Raw genomic sequence first — 13,155 nt, forward strand, 5'->3', positions numbered from 1 at the left:
AAATAAAAAGAAGAACTTTCATATTATGATCCTTTACTTTGGATTCAAACGCAAAAGAGGCTGATACATGTAATCATCGAAACAATCATGGTTAAGACAATACAACGTTTCCGGAAAGTACGGATTCAACATACAGATATATAACACCATGATCAGACAAGAAATTTAAAGATTCTTTTTTTTCTTTTTATAACAACATTGATAACTGTATATATAATTGGTTTCGGGGTATGTATGAATGCGAAGCTGTACATTTCTATTCCCCTTAATACGAAAGATTATTCTTACGCTATAACTGTGAGAAAGCATTTTTTTTTATGGGTAGTCAATGTCGTTAACGAATTCTAGTAGTAGGGGTTTTCACTTGAACAATCATGTATCTTAGTCGAAAACAGTGACAGAAACGTGACGTCGAACAAGTGCCAGTCACCTAGGCTAATGTTGTCGTAAATATTTCATAAGTTTACATAGAAACGTGTTTTAAAAATTTTCAGGATAAAAGCCAAGCGAATTCAAATACCATCATCTTGAAAAAACGTGATTATATAAAGTGTACCATACATTATCTTTAGCAAAACTCCAGTTATCGAGGTTTATTTATTGATTTCAAATTATTTCCACAAATCGGAAATAAAACATTAGTATCTCTGTTCGAATGCATTACATTACAAGTTATTTATGATATTCGTGTATTTGGAAATCCACAATTTACTCCTTCACTATCATTTCGTTGGCGGTAAGACACATGGGGTTCCTTGTCCATATATGCATATAGTGTTGATTAATTTCATCCAGTAAAACGACTGTTTTAATATAGAATTTAAGAATGGTTTGCATATACATTGTAAACATATTATTTTTCCCATAAAAAGGCATCTATTATTACCATTGGTTTTTTTGTGAACAAAATGAGAGCTGGTAAATTCAAATAAAATTGAGAATGGAAATGGGGAAAGTTTAGATAGTAAAACAGTATCAAAGCGATATACTTGCCTAAGTATATCAAAAGCAAATAACTGCCTACTAAATTGCAAAGTTTTTTCTTCATACTACAATTTCTGTCGATGGAAGTAGATTCCGCCAATACAACCGTGGTCCATCAAAACGAAATACGTCGATAGCAGTATTAGTTATAAAAATAAGCCACGAAAAACGGAGAAAAGAAAAACGACAGTCTATCAAACACCACACAGAAAACTAAACACTAAGCAACACGCCTCTAACAAAAAAGAAAAAAAAAGAAGATGTGGTATGATTGCCAATGAGACAACTGTCCACAAGAGACCAAAATGACACAGACATTAACAACTATAGGTCACCGTACGGCCTTCAACAATGAAGTTCATTTCAAATAGCTAAGAAAATGATTGATTATTTACCATGATAAATTTATAAACCGTTTTGCCTCTTTGCCCTTCTTTAGATTCAGACCAGATAAACATGAGTACAGATTTGGAATATGAAAATCTGCAGGATGAAGATGGAGGACATCGTGGTGGATGGTTCGACAAACTGTAAGTTTTTTAGTGTATTTTTAAGCCTTGTGAATTTTTCAACCTGTTTATACAGCAGGGAGAAAACAGTAGCTGGGTTTCCCTTGTTTGCTAGTTTTGGAGCAACTTTTTATTCAGGTAATGAAAACTTCAGATGTTTTATTCTCTATGTATTGAGCACCTTTGTAATTTGACTGCAATACTGATGCTTTATACTGTCATGTATCTGTATATAAATTATGATAACTGTTGAAGGAATCGCCCCAATTAAGACACACATTTAAAAATATTCAACATGATCAATGAAAATTGAAAAGCAACTCGTTACCTCCAACTTCTTACTTATTTTGCGGTTATAGAAACACACGATTTAGAATTATGTGAAGTTTTTGTAAAGTGTTTATATCAAACCTAAACCTGTCTTCGGCTACAGTATCCTTTCCTCTACGCTTGAACGGAGCAAGATATGAAGGCCTATAAGATTATATAATAGTATCAGAAGTAAACCTTGAATACAGAGAGTTAAAATAACAATAAATCAATGAATATAAATTAAAGAAGAAAGAGTACTCTGAAGCTCAGTCAAATCAATGTTCCTCGTGGAATTTAAATTTAGGTAAAGTAAAAATTCAAGATCATACTAACCGAGAATTTCATTCCTAAATGTAACCTTTACCTCTCAAAGATGAAAATATACACGTACATTTATTTGACTTGAAACTCTATTCTTAACACAAGAGTTCGCCTTTAAAAAAAAAAAATTGTAATCCTTCATATATCATACGCCAAAACGTATACAAACCTGCTTTGCTGTTTCCTTGGTGTACTTATGATTTTGCAAGGTAAAAAGGGTTATGGTATCACCTCGTTACCTTGCAAAATGTATCAACGAAATTATTCCATCACAGAATTATGTAACTTTGCTAAACAGTTTGTTGACTTTGCATAGTTTATATAAAAAAATCATTAACAAATATAAAGTCAAAACGTGCTTTGTTGTAACACCTTGGTTGTTAATATGCAAGTCACGAATTTCAATTACGACGCAAATAATTGTTTTGCGCAAAAAGAAGGTACTACGGGGAAAAATGTGTTACAACTAGCATTTCTTCCAATCATTAGAGCCACAAAGGTTGATTCCTTTAAATCCACAAAAATCTATTGAATATATATTCTGTACTACTACTAAGAAAATAATAAAAGATAAATCACAGAGGTTTAAAATGGAAGTCCTTCTTATCAAGAGTTTAACATTGCGATGATATTACCATATGTTATGTGTTTGTTTTTAAATGATAATCATCAATATCTGTTTGTTTCCCTTTTGCTTTTGAGTATGATGTTTTCTGTCGATTTAGGAATTTCTATTATTTCATCAGTACTTTTTTTTATTTTTTTTTTTATTTTTAGTTACTTGGCAAATAAGGAAATATCCTTTATCTCTAGACCAAATGTCAACATTTAATTGACTTTCTGAATATATCAGTTTCAGTTCTTCAGGAATATATCATTCTACAAATGCGGTTACCTCAGGTTTTGAAAATAACAGGGGCCCACTTGCCAATGCCCCTGAATTTTGATGCGAGCTGCTAAAATTTCTGCTTTTCTTGTATAGAACTATACACATTAGCTACAAAATTTAAGCTGTGGGCTACCATGTCAATACTGTAACTTCAATCCCTGTGTTTAATTCCAAAGAGAAATCTAAAGCCCTCATCTTTTCTTTAAGACTATATCTGTTCATTCATTCTTTCTTTTCATTTAGTTGATGTGCCCCTACATAAAAATTACCAGTTGGAAATTCTCGAAATGAAACTTGATGGCATACTTTCATATCAAATTAAAAGAGGTATCCAGGCTACTGAATGTGAAAAATCGTTATGCTATGGTCTTGGTTGTAAAGTTCGCTGTGGTCTAGGTTGTATATATTTAATGATTTTCCGATATCGAGGGTTGTTAAAACGTTCCATGTAAAACTAGTTATACAGGAATGATCACGGTGGACGTGATATTATAGCCTGAGATATCTTTGGTATTTTTTTTTCTAATTATGTAATAAAACTGTCATCGTATAGGAACTTAATAGGGATGTTTTGTAGATAAACTCGCATTTAAAAAGTTTTCTCGAAACGAAGAATAGATAGCAGTGTGACTTTTATAATATAGCTACCTTATTTAAAATACTGTAGTAAATCATTTACCTACATAAAGATGTCGACGGAGGTTACTAATGACTTTAAAAAGTAAGTATTTTTATATGAAATTCTTACCTTTTTTGAAGAAAAAAAAACTTAGCCATGGTCACTATTTTTCTTTTTCCTGTCATTCAAAGTGAAATAATCAACATTTTTATTTGAAATACAATACTTCTTTCTATTTTACAAATTTTAATGCTTGTTGTTTTCATGTATTCTATGTCATGTTTGCGTGACATCAATAAAATTAATGTTGAACTTAAACATGATAGTGTCACTTTACAATCTATGATAGACCCTGTAAGACTTAAATTATTACCAGTATTCTGTTTTGAACGTTTAGAGTAATATTCGGTAGATTGGATTTGTAGGATGCTTTTTTTGTTGTTGTATTAGTATACGCTTCAGATGTTTTGCGACTTATTTTTATTTATGTTATACAATCATAATAATACATCAAATAGCAGTTGAATTTTGAAACGGGTTTATTTAACTTACAGATACATTTACATCAACGAAAATGTTAAGCTGTAATATACATGAATATTATGTAATGCTTCTCATAATTTGATAGCAAATTATAATTTGATCATTATGAGAAAGATATATCTTGGGAATATTTTTTATGTAATTGTGATTGGTTGGTCCGGACGGGGAATCGAATAAAGACGTACATCTAAGGAAAAAATAAATTGAACATTAAAACGACGTATTTAAAGCGCAATAACTAAATTATTGATTTGGATCTGTTTTTGGCTTGTGTCGACGAGGCCCGTAGATATATATAATATATAGAGAGAGATGCAAAGGCCTGTTGTTTTCGGCGTTAGCGTCAACAATGTATTAGTTACTGTCACGTGATAACTATATAGTAGTAGGTTATTAATATTTGATATACAGTTGTGCAGTCATTGGTAAATCTTATTTCCAAGAAGATGTTTTGGCCCCGACTCTCGGTCATTCAATTTGTCGTAATAACTTAACCACTTTTGGTCCGTTTTCATGTTAAAGGGTGTGATTATGAAAATATGGTGATGTGGTATGATTACCAATGGCACATCTCTACACAAGAGACCAACCGTCTGACACACAAAAAATAACAGTTTTAGGTCAAAAATTAGTAAAACCCATACTGTTATAAATACTATATGCCCCGAATTGACAAATGTAAGATTGTGAAATTTACGATGAATCACTAATAGTAAGGCAGTTGTATTAGCAATTGCACTGCTTATTTCTATGGATTTTTTTTTATCATGTATATGAAACCGCCCCTTTTTTATTTACTTTGGCCCCTCTACATAGTTGAAATGTTAAGGCTTGTGTTAAGGTCAGTTTTAGGGGGGAAACTTGCAGAATTGTTTGTCCTCGCACCTTCAGTCGTTGTTCATTGACTACATAGAAGTAAGTAGATTATCATGTGGTACGATTGCCGTTGTGACTACAATCCACCTAGGTTCAAATGCAAAATGTTTTGTAAAGTTTACATGTATTGCCATTTTATTTTCAACATTTGCATTATACTATCAAAATTCCAAACAAGCCAGACATATCTATGTGTCAACAATTTATATATGCAAAGCCCATTCCAAAAGTAGCTATGTATTCTTAAAGCCAGAATGCTATTTTCAAAAAGATTGATCGACTATAAAAAGGAAGGACGGAGTTCGGTTAACATCTTCTCCCTTTTTAGCAGCACAATAGGGACTTTTAAGATTAATATCAAGCATGATAACAGTCCTTAGCAGTAACATGACTGACTGATTTCTAAGGCGTCTGCTCCTTTTTTCATCGCTAACTGTCCGTTTCGTCTCAACAGAGGTTACACTTGTGAAAACCAAACCATTAGTGTTTAAAGACATGTTTATTTGATAGGGGTTGTATTTATTGAGGAAGTTACCTCTTACTTCATCGTAAAAACGTTTTTACATGTGCTTCTGATATTTTAAGATGATGATATTTCATGCTATGTTAGAATCATTAGACGATGATCAATTCTTTATGGAAATGATCATAAATTTTCTTTCTTCTAATTTCTTCATTTCACACTTTTCATGATACGAAATAAGTGAGAGAAAAAAATTATGTGAACAGTTTCTCACCATTTTTCCATTTTACTCCCCACAAGCAAATTATATGAAAATGAATTTTATTTTAGTACCATTACATACAAATCTATTGGGTTAAGTTATTTGCAACCGATTTATACTGTTTATTTTGTGTTGTGCTGTTACCCATTGTTCTTGGTTTAGGGGAGGGTTGATCGCTCTCAAACATTTTTAAACCCACCTCTTTCTATATATGCTTGTCCAAAGTCAGGAGGATGCAGTTCAGTGCTTTTCATGGGTTTATAATCATGTCTATCAGATTTGCTTTTCGTGAATTGTTTATTTATAAATTCGGCCGTTAGTTTTGTCATTTGAATTGTTTCACATGCTCCGTGTTAGTTCTGTTTATAGCTGACTATACCGTATGCTGTTTTCTCGTTGTTTAAGGGCTATAATAGCGAACAATAGTGATTTGACCTCAAGAAAAACAGACAATATCATAGCTAATAGAAGTTTCTGTAATTTTATTGATTCCTATAATTCGCAATAACATATATAGACAAATTGGTTTATGGAATTATGAGACTTAAATAAAGGAGTAGTATCAAAGTTTTTAAGTATATAATTTCGTAGTATTTCTATAAGTTTTTTAAACTTAATTTGACGAATATTTATATATTCAAAGACTTGACACTATAGTGCAACCGTTCTATATATTTGTGACATTATGTCATATCTAGGGTAAATTTTGGTAAACAAAGGACTATTTTTGAAAAAAGAAATACTTTCCGAATTATTTTATTTATGCTTCAACTAAATCTAGGTTACTTTTGACAAAACATTTGTTCAAACTTAACACAATAAATAGTGTCCTTTACAAATGTGTTTTGAAAGAATGTGAAACGTTTCTATTTTTAAACAAGACCTAAAATCATGTCTGTATGTTTATTTTGTAACCAATATAAAATTACAACTAGATTTACCTTAGATATCTGGTTTTATTCGGATGATCATAAATAGTTTTATAATTTATCTTATGTCGTCAGTAATAAACTTGAAGTTCTTCAATATACTTTGTTGCTGTAGCATTAGTAAATGTCCCATAAATTATACTCATTGATTTATACCCAATACTATCAAACAGATAATTGTTTGGAAAGAATAGATAACTTTTTTTTTCTCTCAAGGAGATGGTATACTTATACGATTCACACCAGGGGGTATAAATAACCTCTAGGTGACCGTATTCTAGTACATGTATTTGGTATTTTGTCACCTGACACCAACATTGTCAAGAACAGCTGCTAACCGTATGTATATAATAATTATATATCAACGATCGAAATGAAGCGTGATCATCATCTGAACTTTTGTATTTTTCATCTCACCTAGTTTTGTCGCTTTGGTTCCGTCGTCCGTGAACTATTTTTTTAACATCTTCTCTGAAACATGATATCTACTATTAGAATAAGGAGATATGGTATAACAGGGGTTTATCTGGGTATTTTGGGAAAAGGGACCCTGGCCAGTTTAGGGAATTTTTTAACGCGGTTTTCAATGAAATTGGGAAAAACAACCAATATACCAGATGTTAGTTTTAGTGTGATTAGTTCATAAAATTATTTTTTGTTGGTGAAAATAAAGTAAGGACTACACCTTCTTTGTTTTTTTTAAAATATAACAACATGGCATTTCAGTTTATTTGAGTATCAAAATAATGAGTTCCAACTTCTTAAAGGATTGTTACATTTTTTTGATTTTGACATGAAAATTTGTGAAATAAAATATTTTAAGTTCTGTATAAAATATATCCTGTTTCTATTTTCTTTTTTATATATCTTTTAGTTTTCAATTTTAGTGCTGCTATGATAGCTGTCACATGTTTGGTTCTTTTCATTTTTTATTTACTGTATTTGATTGACAAACCCGGATTTATATACTTGTCCGTTTCCGGATTTGACCTGGTTTTAGTTTATTCCCACACTTCCTGTTTATTTATTTATGGCAGCCATTGTTTGTCTCTGTTTCTGTTTCTGTTTCTGTTTCTGTCGGGTAATAGCCTCCTTCAACAAACTGAAGATTCTGCTATATATTATGACGAGTTCCGTTTGCAGGAGAAGACATCCAAGTAAATAAATTGTTGAAGTAAAACCGTGGAACTAACTATATACAGTGAATTTGAATTAAACTTTAAAAACTGGCTAAAAACAGTAGGAGCCTCCAAGGCTCTAGAGGTTTGACACTAGGGCCTTGAAGGCACCTAGTGTCTCTGCCTGTGGGATGTCTGGTGGTAAGGCGTTCCAGTCCCTTATAGTCTGTGGTAAGTATGATGTCTTGTGTGCATCAATACGTGAGTGCGGTACTTGGTATGCCTTAGGATGTATATTTCTCCCTTTTCTTACTGATGGTGTGAGTCGTCCTTCTTTCTCTATTGCTACCATATTATTCTCTATTTTATAGAACATCACTAGTCTGGTTTCCTTTCTTCGTTGTTGCAGTGGCTTCCATTTTAGGTGGTCTATCATTTCTGTGACACTTGCAGTTGGTTTGTACTTATTTGTCACGTATCTTGCAGCTCTTCTTTGTATCTGTTCTATTTTGTAGATTGATTCTTTTGTTGCTGGGTCCCAGACAGATGCTGCATATTCTAATTGTGGTCTTACTAGTCCAATATAAGCTTGGCTCTTTACTTTTGTTGATGATATTCTGATGTTTCTCCTCAGGAATCCCAGTGTTTTATTTGCTTTATCAGTTATCTGTTGTATATGTTGGTCCCATTTTAGGTTGTTTTGAATGGTGAGACCTAAATATTTGGCTGCCTGCACTTCTTCCAGATTGTGACCATGGAGATTGTATGAAGTTTGAATTGGTGTTTTCTTGTTTGTTACCCTCAGTATGTTGCATTTGTCGGGGTGGAATTTCATGCACCATAATTGTTCCCATTCAGCTAACTTATCAAGGTCTTCTTGTAGTATTTTTCCACTGTCTTTTGATGTTATTGTCAGGTAGGCGATGGTATCATCTGCAAACAGGCGAACTGTAGCATTTAAATCTTCTTGCAGATCGTTGATGTAGTATAGAAACAGGCTTGGCCCAAGGACTGAGCCCTGTGGTACTCCTGAGTCAACAGGGACTGATGTTGAATTGCATCCTTCTAGTACAACAGTTTGTGTTCTTCCACTCAGCCAGTTTTTTATCCACCTATTTGTGTTGCCTTTTATTCCGTAAGTATGTAGTTTGTTTACTAGTAAGCTGTGGTTGACCTTATCAAAGGCCTTAGCAAAGTCCATTATCAGCACATCTGTTTGTTGTCCCATGTTCATGTTATTAGCTAGGTCGTCAATAAATTCGATGAGCTGAGTTTCACAGGACCTGCCTTTCCTGAAACCATGTTGTAATTTGTACAGAATTTTGTTGTTTTCACCATGGGTCATAATTGATGATACAATTATATGTTCCATTACCTTACAGCAAATTGACGTCAGTGAGATTGGTCTATAGTTTGAAGCAGTATACTTTTGGCCCTTCTTGTAGACCGGAGACACGTTAGCTGAGCGCCAGTCATTTGGAACCACTCCAGTATCTAAGGATTTGTCAATGTTGTTTTCATTCAATATGTTTCAACTTGGATTTACACATTACTTGTTGGCGATTTTTTTACATAAAGCTAGCGGTTGAATAAAATAAACATCTCTGTCATGAATAATAAAGATTAAAATGAATTTTGTGATCATTTGGGAATTTTGCTGCCAAAATTGGGAAAAATGTAGGGTTTTTGCCGTTGGGAATGGGTCCGAATACCGGACCCTGTGGAATGCTAGAAAAATCCATGTATAATTGCCAATGAAAGAGGGGCGAAAGATACCAGAGGAACATTCGAACTCATAAATCGAAAATAAACAACGCCATGGATAAAAAAGAAAAAGAAAACAAACAAATAATAGTGCACAAGACACAACATAGAAAACTAAAGACTTAGCCATTCGAACCCCACCAAAAACTGGGGCTGATATAAGGTGCTCCGGAAGGGTAAGCAGATCCTGTTCAACATGTGGCACCCTTCGTGTTGCTCATGTTATTACAAACCCGGTAAATAGTCCAATTCGGTAGATCGCATTCGTGGAAAGGGAACGTAGTTGCAACTACAACATAAATAACATATTCTATATCATTTGTGAAACGAATATTCCGTAACGGTCAACCAACTCGTGATGGCGTCCGTAAAATTTACGAAGGGATGATTAAAATTTCACCATCTGAAACTCTTTAGGAGCAGCAACCCTCTATCAAGGAGGGTACTCGACGAGAACCATCGACCTTCTATTTACAATTCTGGTCACTTCAGATTTATAGTTGAATGCACATGGAACGTGAGATCGAACTTTCAACTTCAGTGTTGACAGGCTAGTAGCGACTAAATGACAGAAGCATATAAAGAGGGACAAATATAAAGTCTACAACACAAACGACTCTAAACCAAGAAGTAGCCATTACTGTTTATCTTTACTCTTTTTTGCAGAAAGATTTATATAAGCGAAAAACAGTTTAAAACTCATTGCGTTGTTTTAAAGGAACTACTTTTCTTACGACAAATAAGTACTACGAATAGATATCTTAACTTAAATGGTTTTATGCATATTAGCCCAGATTCTCAACACTGATCAATAATAAATGTTGAATTTGGCAATACTACTCTTCCTCTTAAAAATCGTAGGAGTAATGGGTTCTTGTCTTTTCAAAGGCTCAGATAACCATCTTATGCCACCTTCTAGTATCATATTAAGAAATTTGTCACCAGAATATACTTGTCTACATGAGATCGTGTTCCCATATACTTAATTGAATAATACGGAAGTGGAAACTCTAGATTATATCAAATACTAGAAGTTAAGATCTAAAATAGCAACAGAACAAACGGTGGTAGGAAAAACCTGCGAATTGTACTTTAAGCACTAGTATATGAATCTTTTAAAGTATCCATTATATTTCTTCAACGTATTTCGAAGCAGTAACTACTAAAAATAAAGAAAATGATAAAGCTTTCAAGTCATGATTTGAAAATCCCAATGTGAATGTTTGAACAATGACAAGGTTGGTATACGTGTTTATCTAATCATTGCATTTTACTCGTCGAGAGAAAGACGCGAAATCAAAAGATATCTTTTCATGGAAACCGAATTACTTTACAATACTAAAATGCCAAACTAAGAAATGAATGAAACTACGATAAATTGTTAAATTGATAGAAGAATTAACGTCACGGCAATGGTTTTAAACAAATTTTAGAACTAATATCATGTGCAACAATTATATAACATTGATTAATTCGGCAGTTCGTATTTCGTCTACTTTAGGTTATAGAATTTCATCTATTTTGTACAGTTTTTACCAACTCGTGCAGTTTTCGTCAGTATAATTGCAAGAATATCTTTTTACACGGCGTTATAAAAGCTTGAAAGTATTTTGCAAATGTTGTAAATAAATTGAATTTCAAACCTGGCTTAATGTACATTTTGGCTACGGATATTTTTCAAAGTTAAATGTACAAAAACATGATACATAATATGGTTTTAAATTTGTTTTTACCATGAAAGATAAGCAATTACTTATGTATGATATTTTCATTTTCTTTTCTATTTTGACAATGTGAGTGACACAAATACATGGCTCATTAATCGCGTTTCGTTTTATAAGACTCTCAACAAAATAAGATAACATAATCAAATTAGTCTGACAAAAAAAACCCATCTATCTGCAAGCTACTTTACGTTTTTATACTATTTATAATATGTCCCATTTGATGCATATTTTCTATGGCAATTGATGGAGAGATATAATTCGAAGTTATCATACAAAACAAGTAACAAGTACTTTATGTTATTCGATTATTTCCCTTGCTTCATAATAAATACTGTTAAAATATAATTTTCTTGTACAACTTTAAAGTTAATATTTTAATTGTATTTGTACGCAAAACCAAATATGAAATTATAATGAAGTAAAGTTTGATTGTTTAAAAAGGTATGTTGACATCTAGATGTGAGCAGGGTTTCAGTTTATGTGTTCTTATTCCTTTTGTTGTTTTGTGAGCATAGGCCTATACCATGATACCGCGCATCTTATACGAACTTAGTCAAACCTCAATTAAATTAACATAACTTGCATAGAAGTTTTTTCAATACCAAGAGACAGCAATTTTTTCCAGAAATAACTGATTATGTAGATTACATAATGAAGGAATAGAAGCTTGAGCTTTTTAAGAAAATAAATCCACCAACTTTTGCTTAAATCGTCAATCGATTGAACCAGTTTCCAGTTATTATCCTGTACAGACGTTTTTACTCATTTTTTTCAGTAATAAAATAGTTAGAAAGAAACTGTGAAATAGCAAAAATGTTTACTAAATCAGATCAACGAAAAATTAATTGTCTGAAATGGGCAATCGTTCAATAATAGAAGTAATTGGCCTTGGATGATGTTTTATACCCGATTTTGGCATTTTTTGTAGAAACAAATTTTTATTGAATGTTTTGGATCACAAAAGACAGATTAAATCTAGTTTCATCGTTTTCATTTTTACCAATCAGGAGAGTAAGAGTTCTGTATTGTGAAAAGAAAGAAATTGCAATAAGCACGTATGTTGAGCACACTATAAGATCAGTCTTCTAAAAAGTCAACTTGGCCGATATTTTAGACTGACTTTGAAGTTATTGCCCCTGAATACATTTTTTTTGCCCTTTTAAGGTTTTTTTATGACAGGAATTATTATAAGAGATCAATAAAGATATATGGCAAAAATGTTCAGCAAAACAGGATCTACATATACAAATAAGTCAACATCTAGAAATCACGTATTTACGTCTTAAGGGAGTTATTGCCCATGAAATATGATTTTTACCATTTTTGCGAATTTTGCAGTTACCATAATAGATAGAGAGAAATAGCTAAAAGGTTCTGCACAATACTATTTCAAATTAAAATCAACATGGCCTCATCATTTGTGTAAAGAAATTCCATAACAGTTCACGAAATTACGTCGGCGTCCGAATATATGGCGTCAATGTGGCCATTTGGTTAAAAGGGTTCGTGAGAACAATCTTCAATCCTGATAACATATGCTTTTAATTGGTTCATTCAGTAGAATCCTTGTAAGCAGTAATTATATATCAGGAAATCATCAAGATTTGCAGTCCTTATGTAATGGTGTATGTATAGATATACATTATACTGGATTGAAATATCCCGCATAACATACAAATTACCCAGTCACGTCCACATGTTTTTGTTATAAGTATTTTATGTGTAACCATCTGATGAGTTTGACTTTTTTAACTGATTTTATAGTCCTTTCTCGTGTTGAACTGTTACACCACTGTCCCAGGTTAGGAGAGGGTTCGGAGCCCGCTAACATGTTAAAAC

General features: G+C 32.6%; 1 protein-coding gene across 2 annotated transcripts in view; it reads left to right on the top strand.

The window, feature by feature from the left end:
- LOC139492078 (putative N-acetylated-alpha-linked acidic dipeptidase) overlaps nucleotides 1-13,155 on the top strand; it is an 83,556-nt gene that overhangs the window by 8,941 nt on the left and 61,460 nt on the right. Inside the window, exon 2 of one of the 2 annotated variants that reach the window (XM_071280207.1) lies at nucleotides 1,424-1,514. In XM_071280207.1, the coding sequence (XP_071136308.1) occupies nucleotides 1,424-1,514 (91 nt within the window). Of the gene's footprint in view, nucleotides 1-1,423; nucleotides 1,515-3,325; nucleotides 3,737-13,155 lie in introns of those variants that run through there. The other variant, XM_071280210.1, reaches the window with a different exon arrangement.

Source organism: Mytilus edulis, chromosome 10 (assembly GCF_963676685.1).
Source record: "Mytilus edulis chromosome 10, xbMytEdul2.2, whole genome shotgun sequence".
NCBI lineage: Eukaryota > Metazoa > Mollusca > Bivalvia > Mytilida > Mytilidae > Mytilus > Mytilus edulis.